Source organism: Larus michahellis, chromosome 14 (assembly GCF_964199755.1).
Source record: "Larus michahellis chromosome 14, bLarMic1.1, whole genome shotgun sequence".
In the NCBI taxonomy this organism is placed as follows: domain Eukaryota; kingdom Metazoa; phylum Chordata; class Aves; order Charadriiformes; family Laridae; genus Larus; species Larus michahellis.
Window position 1 is genome coordinate 14,657,273 of NC_133909.1, and position 16,662 is coordinate 14,673,934.

General features: G+C 41.1%; 2 protein-coding genes across 37 annotated transcripts in view; one reads left to right on the top strand and one right to left on the bottom strand.

Annotated features, from left to right (window-relative positions):
• Window positions 1–6,961, bottom strand: part of ZNF207 (zinc finger protein 207) — a 33,738-nt gene extending 26,777 nt beyond the window's left edge. For 15 of the 36 annotated variants that reach the window (XR_012589890.1, XR_012589889.1, XR_012589888.1 and 12 more), the window contains exons 1-6: window positions 6,602–6,793; window positions 4,914–5,040; window positions 4,324–4,462; window positions 3,547–3,717; window positions 2,797–2,872; window positions 483–553 (exon numbers count right to left, since the gene is read on the bottom strand). Coding sequence is in view for 14 of the 36 variants with exons in the window: in XM_074607480.1 (XP_074463581.1) it covers window positions 483–553; window positions 2,797–2,872; window positions 3,547–3,717; window positions 4,324–4,462; window positions 4,914–5,040; window positions 6,602–6,642 (625 nt within the window). In the remaining 22 variants the exon portion in view is untranslated. Of the gene's footprint in view, window positions 1–482; window positions 554–2,246; window positions 2,295–2,796; window positions 2,873–3,546; window positions 3,718–4,323; window positions 4,463–4,913; window positions 5,041–6,601 lie in introns of all 36 variants that reach the window. The other 21 variants (XR_012589876.1, XR_012589874.1, XR_012589873.1 and 18 more) reach the window with 7 other exon arrangements.
• Window positions 6,962–8,022: 1,061 nt separating this feature from the next.
• C14H17orf75 (chromosome 14 C17orf75 homolog) lies at window positions 8,023–13,372 on the top strand. The gene is made up of 10 exons (XM_074607484.1): window positions 8,023–8,231; window positions 8,472–8,549; window positions 9,176–9,301; window positions 9,724–9,864; window positions 10,065–10,122; window positions 10,806–10,925; window positions 11,562–11,626; window positions 11,747–11,883; window positions 12,407–12,510; window positions 13,102–13,372. The coding sequence occupies exons 1-10, from the start codon at window positions 8,098–8,100 to the stop codon at window positions 13,309–13,311; spliced, it is 1,173 nt and encodes a 390-aa protein (XP_074463585.1). The 5' UTR covers window positions 8,023–8,097; the 3' UTR covers window positions 13,312–13,372.
• Window positions 13,373–16,662: the final 3,290 nt, after the last annotated feature.

A 16,662-nucleotide genomic window follows, 5' to 3' on the forward strand; every position in this document is an offset into this window, starting at 1 on the left:
CAGTGAGAAAAGTGGGCAAACCTCAAGCTATCACAGCATAGCTGCTGTCAGATGGAACACCCTGAGAACTTAAGGCTGCTTAAGAATGGCACAAGTGCAAGAAACAACTCTTCTAGCTATGGTAAGAGACAAAAACACCAGTTAGTTTCTTCACACAGCATGTTCATTACTTGGGTATGTCACCAACACAATTTCTCATTTCCCACAACATTTTCAATTATTACAATTTTCCAGAACAGGAAAAGAAAACTATATTCTATTTTTTACCTTCACAATGGTACCAAACACAAATAATTATTTATAATCAAAAGCCATAAATCAACCCCTTCACCTATGCACAAGAGTGGGTTTTGTGGCAATCAATCCACATCAAGGTGGTGGCCTAAGTCTGTGTATTCTTTATATAAATCCTAAATCTCAGTGAAAATAAATTAATATAATTTAGTTCTCACCATAGTATGAGTTCGACAACCCTGACCTACCTGGTGGCATACCAGGCATAAGAGGTGGTATTCCTGGCCCAGGAGGCATCATTCCACCCATCGGCATCATCCTATTAAACAGAAAATAAACACTGGTATGAATGCTCATGACAAACTCTTAAGTCAATTGGCACATACCTGTATTAGATAAAAAATTATAGTAAATAGTTTCAAGAAGCTCTCAACAGAGACAATTCAAAACCATCTGCCTCTACAGTTAGAAATGTTTTTCTACAAGAAAAAAAAAACAAAAACAAATGAAAAAACCTCCAAACACTTTTTATTTGAACTTTAATTCCTTAAGCTTTCGCTTCCACTATCATCTGATTTCGAGAACTAGTGTCTCTCTTGAAGTCTATTTCAGGCTACCAGTTTCAGCAGAGTGTTCCAAGAACCTGATCTTAGTACACTCAAAGAACTTGAAAGCAGGAAAAACAGCTAACACCAATCACACTAAAAATTGCTGTACATCTGCTATTACTCCTTTCTGACACCGTAAGTCTCTTTGTGGTTATAGCACCCTCATACTATTTTAACATATTCTACTTCCTCTATTGAATTGCAGAAAACCCAAATCTGTAAAAGTATCCACAAAATACTGATAAAAGCAGAGGAGAGACCACAGGATAAGAAAGCTTCTGGAGTTTCAATTACAGTAAATATTCCCTAAGTTAAGGATAAGAGAGTGGGATTTTTATTTATTTATTTTTTTAAATGGGAAGTCCTTATTATGGCATATTGTTCCTTCATATTAGAAACAGGTTTGGGTTATTTTTTCTTCCTTGCTACTGATACCTGGAGCAAAAGAAATGGTCTGCATCTCTTAACAGAAAGGTGGCATCTAAATGACTTCTTTTATCCTTATCTACTAAACCACACTACAAACGAATGCATGTTCCCCATCTAAACTACACAGCCAACCCTTAATATAAGCAAATTCCTCCTGCACAGGGCTGCAACACTGCCATTAATGGTAGGAAAAATAAGCTGTCTACAACACTAAGTGCTTTTAAATCGGGAAGCTATAGATGAATATATATGATTCCTTTACAGGGAACAAACCCAGTGTACTTAAGTTTGCTTAATTTTTTCCAGACATTCAAAGTTGGATTAGGGAAACAAAATAAAAGAATGTTTATTACTTTAGCTAGCAAGATAAAGCAGATATGTAACAGCCAAGTCCCCAGCAAAACCCCACTAAGAAGCAGTTTCTATTTGTATGACAAAGTCAAGAAACCTTCACCATTGCTGTTTCCCAAAATCAAAACAAATCATCATGAACAGGCAAGCACTCATTCTGCAAAGAAAATTGCTACCCAGTCTTATTTTTCTTCTCAACTTGTCTACCACTGCTGCAAAAGGAACAGCTAATGCAGAAGCAGTAGAGACTGGGAACATAGTACCACCGCTCCTTTTTTGGGTTAATGGTTGGAGAAGGCAAACTCAGACTTGCCACCCGTTTTGACAACTATCTGTTAGACCCAAAAAAAGTGCTGGATACTCACTGATTGCTGCCACCAGAAAGCTGACTTTTTTAAAAATCAAGGGATAGTGCTATAACTAGTGTCACACTAAACCTGAGGTTCATTTAGATAAAGCATCAAAACTTCAGCTATTATACAATAACAAAACCTAACTAGACATTTTCCCCAAATTCTTAAGCAATATTCAGAGGTTTTCAGTAAGACAATTTCAAGCTTATAAAAAACATGACATAAAATGGCATAATGAAGGTACCTAGAATTACATTAATGAGATGCTTACATGTTTCCACCACAAAATGACTGCATGTATTTTCTCTGTTGATGTAATCTGTGAAAATTTATGACAAAATCAAAAATCTAACTGTGATTTTCCAAACACACTGTGATAGGGTACGGTGTCAACCCCAAACAAGCATAAAAACCAACATACTACTTTTGCCCAAAATACAAGAAAAATTTAAATTATCCAGTATTTTTTTCCTGTTAGGTTGATGACTGATAACCGGACAAAAAACATGAAAAACATATGTGCAATATACGAAGGAATAGTGGTTCACAGAAGGCTGTAAACCAACACAACAAAACTTTAAATTATTATACTACTACTGAATAAAGTTAGGAGAAAGGCAACGTACTTTATGCATAAACTCACAGTTTGGCCGCATTTTTAATGTTGGTTTACAGCCATCCAGTTCTTTGGTTAGTCTTAATATTAAGGTTACAGAGTTCACTGGTTCCCATGTACATTTTTCTAATTGGCTTTACTTTTTCTGTGACAGTTTAAAATGCACAGTATGAACACATAGTATCAAGTCTTTCTTGCTACTCACCCAGGTGGCATTCCAGGCATAACTGGAGGCATTCCAGGCATCATAGGTGGAACACCTGCCATTAATGGTGGTATACCTTAAAAGAAAAATTAAATTTTAAACAACTCCCAAAAACATACAGTCACTAACAAATCTCATCTAATAAATTCAGACTGGATAAACGCTTTACAGGAGCTCTAAAAGATTGGTTTTTTGAAGTAACGCTGCTTACAACCAATGCAACATAAAAGATTATCTGCAAATATGACTTAATTTATTGTTCTCAGTCCTGCAAGACTGTGTAAATTTACTGTCTCCGAAGAACATACCTTATCATTACAGAAAATATAATGAGAAGAGACCAGTTTTCGCTCCCTGTCATTGGCCTGTGTATAAATTGCCTGTTTTATGTTAGGAGTCTCTAGATTTATGGCAGCCTTTCTGCCCTATTTACAAAATCTTGTTACAAAATACCACAACAAATATCATTGTTAGACTTCAGTTTAAAGTACTAATCTGTTTTACTACCATATTAATATTCCCTCAATCTAGACACAAGCATTAGGTATGTTAATCTACTTCACAATAGAAATGTGTGCACCCACACAGAATGGCGGAAGAAAATGAAGAAACTGCTTACGTGCACCTCACAAAACTATTCTGTGACCTCTAACATTTGGTGTTAGAAAGGGCAGACTGTTATCCAGCATACAAGCAGCAATTTGTGTTTCTACTCAGCTGTTCAGTAACCAGCTTTAAACACCTTCTCACCTGGAGGCATCCCTGGTGCACCTGGCACAGGAGGCAAACCTGGTTGCGCCATCGGGGGAATGTACCCCTGCTGCGGCTGAACTTGCTGGGGTTGAAATGAAGTTGAAGCTGCAGATTCATCATCTTCATACTCATCAGAATCATCCTGTTGCTTCTTTTTCTGGCTCTCTGCTGAACGGTAGAATGTATATGGTCAGACTGAAGGCCAATTATATTCTATGAAATTCATTTTATCTGGGGTATTCTAGCTGGAACAAAAATAGCAAAATTCAGATCTTATCAGCATGTTCAAAAATTCATAGAATCACAAAGAAGAAAAACTATGTGAGCATACTTATATGTACAAATAACAAAGGAAAGTGACTCACACTGTAATACCCCTCAACAAAATGGGGGTCTTCCTTCATGTCGGTCTCGTGCTGCCCAGAATAAGACAAAGCAGTTCAAAGGCATACTTAAACAGCAAAGAAATCTAAGTATTTGGGCAACATCAGGCTTGTAACACCCCTGGCCTTTCCTCCACTTACCCTCAAAAATAACATCACCATCCCCATATTCATAGGTAATTGTAGCGGCACTGGCATGCAGCTATTTCTGAACAGGAAAATAAAAATCTCTCCTCCTTCTACATCACTGGCAAATGTCTAGAGCTGCAGTTGGAGAATGCATTAAACCCAACCCTTACTCTTCCAAGAAGTGAGACCTGTATCACACAGCTTAGTATCAGTAAGCAACAGACTAAGGAAATAACAGATAACTAGAGAGATTACACTTTACCCTGAGTTTTTTGTTCAAGTAACCTCCTTCGTTCCTCCATATCTTTTTCTGGAATGCCCTCCATGCCATAGATTTCCAGTTCAATGTCTGTTCTTCCAGGAATAGCATTTGGAACAGCATCTATTGTTTCTTTATGTACCTAAAGAAAAGAGACAAAAAAAAAAAATAATGCTCCTGACCACAATTCAGGTTGGAGTCTACATGTTCTTCAACCAGTTTCAAGACGGAAAACAAACATCCTTAACGGGGAGAATCTCTCTGGCCAAGCATTTTCTTGATACATGCTTCCTAATCACTGTTAGCTACAATTAGCTTCTAAAACCAGTTTATATAAACTTGCCTTCTGAACACCAAGACAATACAATTCCTTCACTCCTCCCACACCCCAAAAATGACAGGAGAGCTCTCTACTGCATACTCTCCATATGACTGCTGACACAGCAGGACTCCTGTTCTGGAAACAGACCATTGTGTCTTTTTCTCATCAAGACTCTGGAAGCCCCAAAACTCCCACCAGCTTTTTAAGTTCACTATGAATTCCAACTTTAGACAGTGTCAAGAAACGCTTATGTGAGTCTAAAACTTCTTACCTGCATGCAATGTATAGCTAAACCAGGTCCTGTATACAGTTTCTTATGACATATATGGCATTTAAAGTGCTTTGCTTTTTGATGCTGTATAAGGATTTTTTCATCATCAAAATCCCTGTTACAGTACCTATTGAAAGCTGTTAAGGAAAAATTTAATCCTGAAAGTGACCTTCTATATAACACTAAGCTAATTAGCATCGTGATTTTTCCTAAAAAAAAAAAAAAAAAGCATAGGAAGCATCTCTGAGCATTCAAAGGATGACAAATATTTCAGGGATGTCTGCAACCAAACCTCTCCATCCATCTCCAAACACACCATCCAGCGTTTCCCTCTTCAGATTGGTACAAAACTGGGTGCATGTGGTCAGAACCATCATTTCGTTCTGTATTCTGTGACGCATGCTTTTCAAGTCCTAGTTATTCCTAAGTGGATTCATTCCTTCCCTGTGTATTTGTAGATTAAAATAAAGTCGCTACAGCATTAAAGGAGAAACAGACTTGAAATCCACAAAAGGGAAGTGATGCTAAATACTTAGAAGTGCCTGTTTAATAACAAATATTAGTAGCTAACATTTATAAAACAAAACAAATGTTTTAGTTAAAAGTTTCTTTCCTTTTTCAGTCACACACCAATTCTTATGACACCACACAATTTGCAACAGCCATTAAAGAATTCTGTTTCTTAAAAGAAAAATTTAAGTGAAGAACTTTCTGGATAGCTATGTAACACAAGAGGGAAACCGCAATTTCCTTTCTGCAGGTCAGCACTAATATTTCATCAAATACTCCAAACGTCTTCCTAAGCAAGACAAATACACACAGCTAGTAGCTGTTCCTTGTTAACACGTGTCCCTCACTTCCACCAAAACTTGAAATATATTAATACCTAAAATAGAAGCACAGATGCCTTCCAACATATAACGCTAAAAAAAATATAAAAATCTCAGAGCAGCTTATAAATTCCTTTAATAAACAATTTTAGATCCGGCAGGAACATTTTAGAGAAAAGGTAAATCTGGAATCACCCCCCAACAAAAAGCAGATCGTAAAGGAGTGATCGAAGAAAAATCCAATGGTATTTCTGGATACTGAGAAATTATATGTGACTTTGATGCAGCAGTTACAAATTTGAAAGGCCTCTCCCCCCCAAAAAAATTTTCAAAAAGTATATTTTAACCATATCTGCCCCACTTCTTTAACAACTGCATTCATCAGAGGCAGCGTTTTCTTCCGTTAACATCCATCCCCCCCGCGGGATAAAGACCGTTCTCCATATTCCCCACGGTCTCGGCAATCTCGCCGGGCCCGCCCAGAGGAGCGCTGGGCAGCGGCGACCAGGGAAGCGGCGGTCTGCCCCGCCTGTACGGGATGAGAGGCGAGGCCGAGGCCTCCAGCGAGGCAGGTGGGAGCGGGCGGCCGAGGCCGCGCGGGGGGGGGGGGAGCGGGGGAAGAGAAGCAGGAAGGGCACGGACCAGGCCCCATCCCCGCGCTGAGGAGCACAAAATGGAATCGGACCAGCCACAGAACCAAACCATAATGTGGATGGAGATAAGGAACGAGCCCCGTCCCAGGACGGCGAGGAGCCGGACGGAGAATGTGAGAGGACGGGACAGAGGCCCGACGGGGCCAGGCCGCCCCCCTCCCCACCCCGGCTCCCCACCCCCGTCTCGTCCCACACAGAAGGATACCAGCACCAAGGCTTCAGCTGCTTCTTCTTCTTACGGCCCATGGTGGCGGCGCCCCCGACCTACACGGAAAGGAAACGGCCAAGCTCTTCCCTCCTGAGCCGCAACGCCCACAACAACCTCTCCACTGAGGTGAGCGAGGCAGACACAAAATGGCCGCCACGGTCCCTCCTGGCACCGCCGCCTCCGCGCTCCCAGCGTGCACCGCGGCGGGGGGGCTGCCCACGTGATGGGCCCCCGGCCGTCCCCGCCGCCCCTTGGGCTGTCCCACAGTGCCTCGCGCGGGCGCCCGACCGCCATTTTGTCCCGGGCGGCGGGAGCGGGTTCGGCAGCCTGAGAGGTCCGCTTGTGTTTGTCGTCTCCGTGTTTAACGTCAAGGAGAAACTGTTTTTTTTTTTCCCTATGAAATCAGTTACTGGGCAAGAAGCCGGTATCTCTTAAGCAGCCCGCTCTATACAGTGGCTTGGCGGGGTTACCTGTCTGTGCATAGCTGGCTCTTGACAGCGAGGCCTTGGAGCCGGCCCTCCAAGAACACTGTAAAATTGAGTGGAGTGTGTCAGCCCTCGCGTCCCTGCAGCGCTTGTCTGTGGGAACTGCAAGATCATCATATTGATCAGCCTGAACAGCGGGCCCAGCAACAGATGACATTTTTTTCATGCCTTCTGCTGTCCTCAGCAGTCTTTGCTGCATGAAGATACTGACATCAATCAAAAATTGCAACACTATGTAAGAAATATCTTCCCTTCGCTGCAAACATTAAAGAAAAGTATCTGGGCTCCATTTCGTGCCTTGCTACCATCTATTTATGACACTTAACAACCATTGCCTTAGTAAACTGAATCAATAAAAGGGCCAGGTGTCTACTGAAAGGGAAAGCTACAGAAGTACATTAAATTAGTGCATTTTTTAATCACAAGGACGTTTACCACACCTTGGGTAACACCGTAACCCCATGAAATATCAACACCCTTTTACTTTGTTAAAATGAGTTCGTAGCCTGGTGCTATATGGAAAACTGCTTTGGGGGGGCTTAATCTCACATGCTTACCTTTGCAAACAGATTTGTAGAAATCCAGAAAAAGTTCACTGGTCAGTTTTGGGATGGCAGTAACTAACCGCCTGCAGGTTACAAAGGCTGAGCTAACAAATGTGAAAAAGTATTTCAGCAGCAGAGCAGGCTCTTTCAGAACAGGCCGCATGGCCAATCCTGTCAAATGTGATTTGAGCGGGTCCCGCCGTTGAGTCAGTGAGCAGCTTTTGACAGACCGCCTGCATTGGTACACGCACTATGGCGTCGATATCGCATTTTTCAGTAAATTACACGAAAGGGGGAGCTGCCGCCACGCCAGCCATTTCAGCGCTCTCTGGGCGAGACCTCATCCGCCTGCCCTCCCTCCTCCCCGCCCGGGTACACCCACCGGGGGCGGGGGGAGCCGCCCGCCCTGCCCAGCCTCCGGGGCGGCGGCGGGGCCGAGGCGCGGGCCGGTGGTGGGTCCGGGATGCTGCCGGCGCTGCCGGACGGCGAGGAGCGGGAGCCGGAGAGCAGCGAGGAGGGCGGCGGGGCGGGGGAGGAGCGGCGGCCGGAGCGGCACGGCAGCACCTACCACAGCCTCTACGGCTACCGGGGCTGCAGGTGAGGCGGGTGGGCGCTGGGGCCGCCGCGCGAGGAGGCCGCTCCCAGGCCTCGTCAGTTCCCAGCTGCTCGCATGCGCTTTATTTTTGCCCTCTCTCTCTCCCCGAAGAGATTTTTTCCCCTCCCGTCATGTCCCGATTCCCCGCGCCTGCCTTAAGGTGCCCCCAGGCCCTACCTTTCCGCGCGCGGTTCCCTGTGTTAGCGCCGTACGACCGAAGCTAAGGATGGCTTGGTGTTCAGGTCCCCGCAGGGAGCAGCCAGCGGCGATGGCAGCCCCAGCAGCGCGGCCGCAGAGACACCCTCCACCGAAGACTTCAGGTAGAGCCAATCTGCAGAACCGCGTTATCGCCTCTCACACTCCGGTTTGAAGCCTTTGCCCTATTGCTGTTAAGTGAATAGCAAGCAGGTACCTTGCAGTCAAACCAGACACCTCTATGGAAGCATACTGAAGTCCCCCGTGTGCTTTTTTGGGAATACTTAGGGAATGGACATGGCTACAGAGCTCAAATAACGTGTTAAACTATCATCTTTGAGTTTGAACTCTTATTTTCTTTGCTACTAATACTTGACACTTCTGTATTGACTTGGATCTTCATGTAGGTAATTAAAATATATTAAGCAATGTTAACTGGACATGTTTCCACGAGCTCTGTAATGGAGCTGTTGCTCTGTATTACAACCAGGGAAACACAGGAACAAAGAGGGGCAGTGACTTGTTCGTAGCTGCTGAGCATCAGCTGACACCACAACTCCGGACTCCTGGGCTAGTGGGCAAACCACCGAAAGCATTTCTGATGGGCCAGAAGTCACAGAGGGAGTTCGCTCTAAGCCAGAGAGAGATCATTGTGGTCCCCCTTCGAGACGCAGGTGGTTCTGCACTTGTTCAGAGAAACAAAACAATAACATTTGCTTTTTGCTAATGATTTCTTCTTGGTTTTTTAAAGCCTTTCCTTGCTGGACACTAACTTACCAGCTGAAGCGGAGACTGAATTGCGCAGTTTTATCGCTAAGCGTCTTACTAAAGGAGCCTTGTTTGAAGGAATGGGGAATGTAGCGTTAGTGGGACTGAGGTAAATTTTAAAAATTATTTGTGAATCAGAAACTGTAAGAAACATTGGCAGCATCGCACATCTTGGCATCTGCTGCTGCACTTGGGTTTAATCCTGATTCCATGTTGTCAAGTCTATTGCTGCTGCTAATAACAGCTTTACACAATGGCACTTTCCTCTTTTTCTACGTAGCTTTGAGAAAAATATTGTAGTAAATAACTTACTCCTTGAATAATTTAAAAATACTACGTGTTTATGACTATATCCTTTTAAACTACCCTGACTGCATCACAGAGGAAAAAAGGTCTAAGAGCTCTATGACCATAGGAGCTACCAGTATTAGTGGGTGAAAATTCTTTACAGCAAGCATGTGTGTCTGCTTCTTGCACTTAATTATTGTGATGTATCTGTAACAAAATAATTATTATTTTTTTTCTGCGTAGCATACCAGAAAATAAAATTGGCTGTTACTACTGTCATTTCCAACAAGAAAATCTTCTAGAAATGGCAACACTGGAATCAGACATGAATGCTCCAGAATATGTGGTTTGCTTCTTAGGTGGCTCAGAGAAAGGTTTGGAACTATATCCTTTTTTTTAACTTTCTTTATCTGTGTGGAAAGGGAGATGATGTAAAAATTATGTTCTCATTTTGTCTTTTTCCTACTTGAAATCAGCCCATTTGTGCATGCCTTCCAGTAACTGAAAATGTCAATAAAAGCCATATACTGCAAGGGAAAAATGCAGGTCTTAACTGATGCACCTTATTTTCCTTAAGAAGATACTTTCAGACTTGAGCTGGACAAATACATTCAAAGTCTGAAGATAAACCTTGCTTTGGAGGTAAGGCTTAACTTTTTTTTTTTTAAGAGGTGAAAATTACTATTTTTGCAAAGAAGTTACTAAGAAAATCTGGAAGATTTAGTCTATAGAAACAAAATAGGTGTTGTAAGTTCCAGTATGAAACACAGTGAGAGATACTTGATTCACTGTAGTGACAGTGAACGTCTAAAGTGCAATTAACCACACAAATCAATAAATAAAGGGGTGAGACTTTTTTGTGCCTTTGTAAAGGCTGCTTGCAGTTAGATTCAGAGAGGAAAATGACTAATAAAATGTAACAGCCTACAGGAAAATTGCCGATGTTCACCTAGATTCTTATCGCTTCTGAATGTTAAGGAAAGATTTTTAGTGTTTTTCTTGTCACAATTTTTTCTAATGGAAACCATGCATTGTAAGTCTGTCTCATCCCTTCTGCTGTTGTGTGGTCTTTGCTCAGTATGTATACTATATATGCTCAATATATACCATAATATTACAGTTCTGTCTATTTATTAAAATGTAAAACCCTTCATTGCTGATGTTCCACTTCAGTGTGGCTTTAAATGTCAAAATCATTATTTTAGTCTACTGTGGTTTGAAATCAAGAAGGATCTGACATCCTAGTTGAATAAATTATTAATAGGCTTCTATTTGTGTAGCAATCTAATTTGTAGTTAAAGTTTTAACATTTCAACTTGTTACAGCAAAAAACCCTGGAGACCTATGTTAACCCCTACTTGAGAAGCTGGTTTGAGAATGCCATATGCCCTATTCAGAGAGTAGTACAGCTCTTCCAGGAGAAACTCGCCTTCTTGTTACATGCTGTAAGTGTATTTCAAACTGGATAACTAAAAAAGTTCAGAAGGAATCTCAGTGACTCCAACATGTTTAAAGTTTCTTGCATTTGCTTTCCCAGCCAGGAGGAAATGAGGAACAACATGTTTTTTTGGTTTGGTTTTTTTTTTTTTAATTTGGGGCAAGTACTTTTTGGCTGCTTTATGCTAAGGAAGCGCATAGCAATTTTTTCTATCAAATTTCATAGTTAACTCATTTTAAAATACATAGTAGCATCCAACTTGAAATTAGAATGAGAAAATTAGAAACAGCATAAGAAAACTGTCCCTGCTATAATTCCTCTGAACCAAAAGGGATGTTATATTGCGTATGTGCCTCATGTAATTCACTGGAAACAGAAAATAAATTAATTGTAGCTCTAGTCCCTGAGTTTGAGAAGGGTTTGGATGGAACAGCAAACAGACTAAAACCGATATATTTCTTCTTAATGAAAAACCAGCTGCAATGACTCTAGCGTGGAGTATTCCCTTAGCTTCTACTCTTTCTCTGAAAAGAACAGTTCTTAAAGTACTACATTATGTATTTATTGCTAGTAACTGCAACATAGCAACAGAAGTAATATCAAAGTTGCATCCAGCTATTCTCTTTTTTTTGTTTGTTGTAAGGCTTTGAGTTATACTCCTGTAGAAGTAAAAAACGCAGATGAAAGAACAGAAAAAGACATCAGCAGGTAAAGATACTTTGAGGCCAAGGAAGCTGTGCGTAACTTGGCTTTTGCGAATGACACCCTCCTCCTTGCTGTCCAGGAATTGTAAAGTAGCAAGTGGTTCACGAGAGCTTTTTGTGTCAGGTTTCTGGCAGCTGCCAGCCTCCAAGGACTTGTTCAGGAAGAAACGATGACCTCCTTGTGTATTGCCATGACTGAGGAACAGCACAAGTCAATGATTATAGACTGCGGTGGACCTCAGCCTCGGTTGCATAATGCAGGTGAGATTACAGCTGTGAATGTTTCTTCATGTTACCCACTTGTATTCCTCAGCTGATGAGAGGTGAGAATATTCAGAAGCTCCTAGGTTCGTGCCCAGAAAGTTTGGACTCTGGCTGGAAACTACACCACCTGGTTTCCTGTGAGGGAACAGAGTAGCTTGTTTTACCTGATACGCCAGAACTCTGGTTTGAAAATGGTTGGTAATAAAATCCACAGTGCATTTAGTTTGCGGACCATGAAACTATGACTTTTACACTTCAGGGAAGCTGCAAAACTTTTTTTTTCCCTGCTGTATTTTTGACAAATGTTATGAAAAGGGATTGAACAATTGGAACAGAATTTCATGTAATCACTGTACCTATGTTTGCTTGTCTTTTCCACATGTATTGTTTTTCTTGGCCCGGGTATACTATTATCAGTCATTATGTGAAAGTGATTAAACCAGGTGAATGCAGGTATATATTTTTGTTGAGCTTTTTTGGTTTTTCTTATGTCTTCTTTGCGTTCCTGAACACTTAACAGGAAGCAACAGATTCTGTGAGGACTGGATGCATGCTTTTCTGAACGGTGCTGAAGGTGGAAATCCGTTTCTCTTCCAGCAGATTTTGGAAAACTTTAAATTGAAGGTACCTGTTCATATATGTTACAGATTTGGAGAAGACATCAGTACTACTGAGGGAGCAAATACTCCTTTTTCAGCAAAGAAAAGTTTTAGGTTACTTATGATGTCTATACATCATTAACTGATTAAGGTGAGGACTGGCTTGCTGTAGTTGACAAGACCAGAACATAAAGTAGTGTGAAAGTTTCTTCAGTGAGTACTCCAAAGGCATTTTCTCATACTTAAAATAAAGCCCACTTTTTTTTTTTCTTAATACTGTTAATTTGGACTGTGCACGTACATTATTGTGTAATTGGGTAACATGGAGAGAGAGTTAATGCTCGTTAAGTGATCTGTCATAACAAGAGGAAAACTCTTCATACAAGTTTGGACATGATCAAGTTGTGGTGTCCACACATTTTGAATTGTTAAAATAACGGTGGTAATATGTATTGAAGACAGTACTCAATTCTTACATGGCTCTTGAGTAGTAATACAAAATTCCTATTGGAAATGCTTTTGCTTCTCCTGCTATTCTTCCTCCGCTTTTCCACATGATAGTATGTTTTCTTGCCATGTAGAAGGATAAGAAAATGCTCTGTTACTCTTTTGCCAGGCTATACAAGACATCAACAACCTGAAGAGGTTCATCCGCCAGGCTGAAATGAACCACTACGCCTTGTTCAAGTGTTACATGTTTCTAAAGAACTGTGGCAGTGGAGACATCCTTTTGAAGATCGTTAAAGTAGAGCATGCAGAAATGCCAGAAGCCAGAAATGTAGTGACTGTCCTTGAGGAATTCATGAGAGAAACATCAGTGGCTTAAAATTTCTTAAGTATTCTGTACTTGTTTGAGGGTATTGTATAAATCATTAATTTCTTCTGTGCAGCTTAGTTTCACTATTGCAGGACTTTTAATTTATATTTAAAAGTATTACCTAAGTCAAACCTAAGTTGCAGTTTCCTCTGCCTTTTCTCTTTTTTAGGTAAAGCAATATGAGCTTTTTTTAATGTGTAAATATCAGCCCATACAAATTCCTGCATAGTTTTCAGTGCTTACCAGATTCTCCAAATGACTTGCTCCTTTTCTGAGGAAATAATGAGATTTGTGTTTTACAGTCATTTTACACAAAAAAAACCCCAAACACAAATCCCTTACCTGGCAAACATTTCAGTGTTTTAAATCTTTTAAATATCTTTAAAATGATCATATCTAATCATTAAGATCTGGTTACTTTAGTTTTAACGTATAAAGAAGCACAAACATCTCGATAAATCATAGTAAATGAATTAACCATACTTGTTTATATAAGAGAACATAAGTAACAAGTCTGTAGCTAGTTTTCACATTCTGCTTCAAATTGGCAGATTCAACTTGTTAATTGGTATGAAACAGAACTGCCTTAAGCCTGAAGAGAGTTTTAGGAATCTGTTTGCATGTGCTCATACGTGTATGCACACACGCTGGATAGACGTGTTAAATTTCCAGGCTATTTGATGAATCCCATTCTTCATTAGTTTGTGTTGTGATCAAGACCTTTGTGCGTTCTTAGCACCCGTTTTGTATTACTGTAAGTCATCATGTTTTTCAATCATGGATAATTAAACTTGAAACTATAAATTAATAGAAACTTCTTCAGAAATTGACATAAACTAAGTTCCCAAGTTAATTATTCAGACTTTAAAACATTTAATTGTATTTCAGCAATGAATTCTTACCCACATCATAGGACGTTTAGACAGCAGAAGACTTGAAGAAAATCTTTGGCTACAGATGGAATAAAAACTTGGGAGGCCTCTGAGTGGCCACATCACCGAGGTCTATTTCTGCAAACCTGATACAAGCAAAACTCCCTGTTGCTTTCCTTTGCCGCAGAGGCTGTTTGAACACCTCACATGGGGGATTTGAACAGCTCTCCCTGAAACAGTAACTGTAGCACTCTTCCTACTGCAGTGAAGTTCGACTCTGTGTTCTGCCAGAGCTGTGCTGTGATGACAGAAGTTGAATGCTTTCCTGTGACACCACTGTGTTGAACCTATAATAAGGTTTACAATAAAACATTCAAATCCGTAATAGTGTGCCTACATTAAATTACAAATTAGTGTTGCTCTTTATGTGGCCTGTTTAAAACCCTTTATTGACACAACACAGAGGAGCAGACAGTGTAACGTGCAGGAGTCAAGCGTCATATCGACAGCAGAGACGACATGTATCACACATGGGCAGGCCAGAGAGGAAAATAAAGTAGTTTGAAAGAAAACCAACCCTTATTCTCTCATTGGCAGGAGCTCTGAGAAGTAACGTCTTCCTTCAGAATACTGTATTCATGAGTGAGTAAAGCTGCGCCACTCAATAGAACATGTCACCCTTTGTTGCTCTTGTACATTTTTAACAAAGTTGGCACACTGATCCTTTAGTATTTTGCCTGATCAGGAGACAGGGAAGAGCTCAGTGCTCGAAAAGAAAAAAAATGAAAGTAGTTGGATGTGAAGAACAGGGAGCTGTGATATGGTAGGAGCGTAAGAAAGCATCGCACCAGTCCCATCCCGTTCCTTGTGCCTGCCGCTGGGTGGAGAGTTGGGCCAGGCCTTGGGCCCTACGTGCTGGCCTTACTATTGACGGAGTAGTCAGTGCCAGGCACAGCCGTGCCGGTGGTGATAAGCTTTCCCTGAGATGCACCCACAATTGCTTTGCCCCGCCTTCATCCCTGGAAGTTGTCAAGAATAAACTAGCTGGAGTGCTGAACCACCTGCGCTACGCTTAGCTGACGCTGTCTTGAGCAGGAGGTGGGATTGGAGCTTTTCAGCCGTCCCTCATAACCTGAATTATCCTATTATCCTGTGGCCTGTACTGCACTCATTTAAATGAGACTTTTGTTTTGTTTTCTAGGTAGATTATCACAAATCACTCTTCAAAATCCAGATATTTTTAACGTTAGCTATAAAACGTTGCTGAGTTTTGTTGGGGCTTCTGCTCTGCAAGGCAACGACTGCATTGTTCAGTAACAGTCCCACTGAATTTCTACTCTGTTACACGTAGACAGCTTTTTGTATTGCAAGTTCCTATTCCTGAATTTTCCCAGCACTGAAGGTGGCTGTCACTGTGAAAAAACGTTACTTCTTGCTTTCTGCAGCCTTTGTTTTAACATCATCTTGCTTTTGCCACCTTTGCAGCGACTTTGACAAACAGTTACCTGACTACTAAACTCAAGATGCACACACACACACACTGAAATACACCCTGGTAGTTCATGAATTTGCAGGTTTTACTGGCATCTTCCCATCATAAATTCTATTTTAAGAAACAGAACTAAAGGAAATTAAACAAAAGCATAATAAATAATGCAGGTTTAGCTGCATGAATGCCTGGTGAGTATCACACACGACTTCCTCCAGCAACCCGCTATTCAGAGCTCTGGATGAAACACAAAAGGTCAGAAGATGCTGAGATGCGCACTTAGTTTGCAAACCTGAAAGATTTTTACCGTAGTTTTAAGGGTCTGATTCAAAACCCTTTCGGGGAAAAAAACCAAACCAAAACAAAACAACAAACACAAACAAAAAAACCCAACCAACCAAAAACCCAAAAAGCCCCCCAAAACCCCCAACAAGCAGCAAACCAGAACAACATACAAATGAGCCAACAAACAAAATCCCCCAAACCCAACCAACCAAAAAATCCCCCAGGCTCATGTTGAGAACGCAAGTTTAGATTGAAGTGCTAGACCTCTTGCAGTTTGAAAGATCAGAGTCTGGTTTGGTTTTTTGAGTTTCCCCCCTCTTTACCCCCAAGAGATGTAGCATATAAACCAATTAGTATTTCTCTTTCCAACACTTACGAGCAATGCTTACTATACAGAATAGGATTGGAATTCTGAATTCCAATACAAGTCCCAAGCTGGTTCTGCATCCTTGTTATTCCTCACAGAGAGATAACGCAGCCGTTCGCTTTCCCCTTTATCTTTTAGAGTGATATAAAAATGAGTTATCAATATCATTATTAAAAGATCACATTGCAGAGCTCAAACCCAATTGCTCTTTTGCTAAATACTGCTTTAATCGTAGATAAACTTACAAAACTGTCTTTGAAAGATTTTCTTTGTTGTTTTTTGGCATGTTGTGATGTAGAACAGCTCAATTTTAGTAAAAAAACCCACCAAAACCAGAAAACACAAAA

Bases quoted from the DNA above. Each gene is read 5' to 3' on its own strand.
- C14H17orf75 (XM_074607484.1), top strand. From the start codon at position 8,098: ATGCTGCCGGCGCTGCCGGACGGCGAGGAGCGGGAGCCGGAGAGCAGC. The intron at 9,302-9,723 runs GTAAATTTTAAA...TTTTCTGCGTAG, and splicing joins GTAGCGTTAGTGGGACTGAG to CATACCAGAAAATAAAATTG. The intron at 10,926-11,561 runs GTAAGTGTATTT...GTTTGTTGTAAG, and splicing joins TCGCCTTCTTGTTACATGCT to GCTTTGAGTTATACTCCTGT.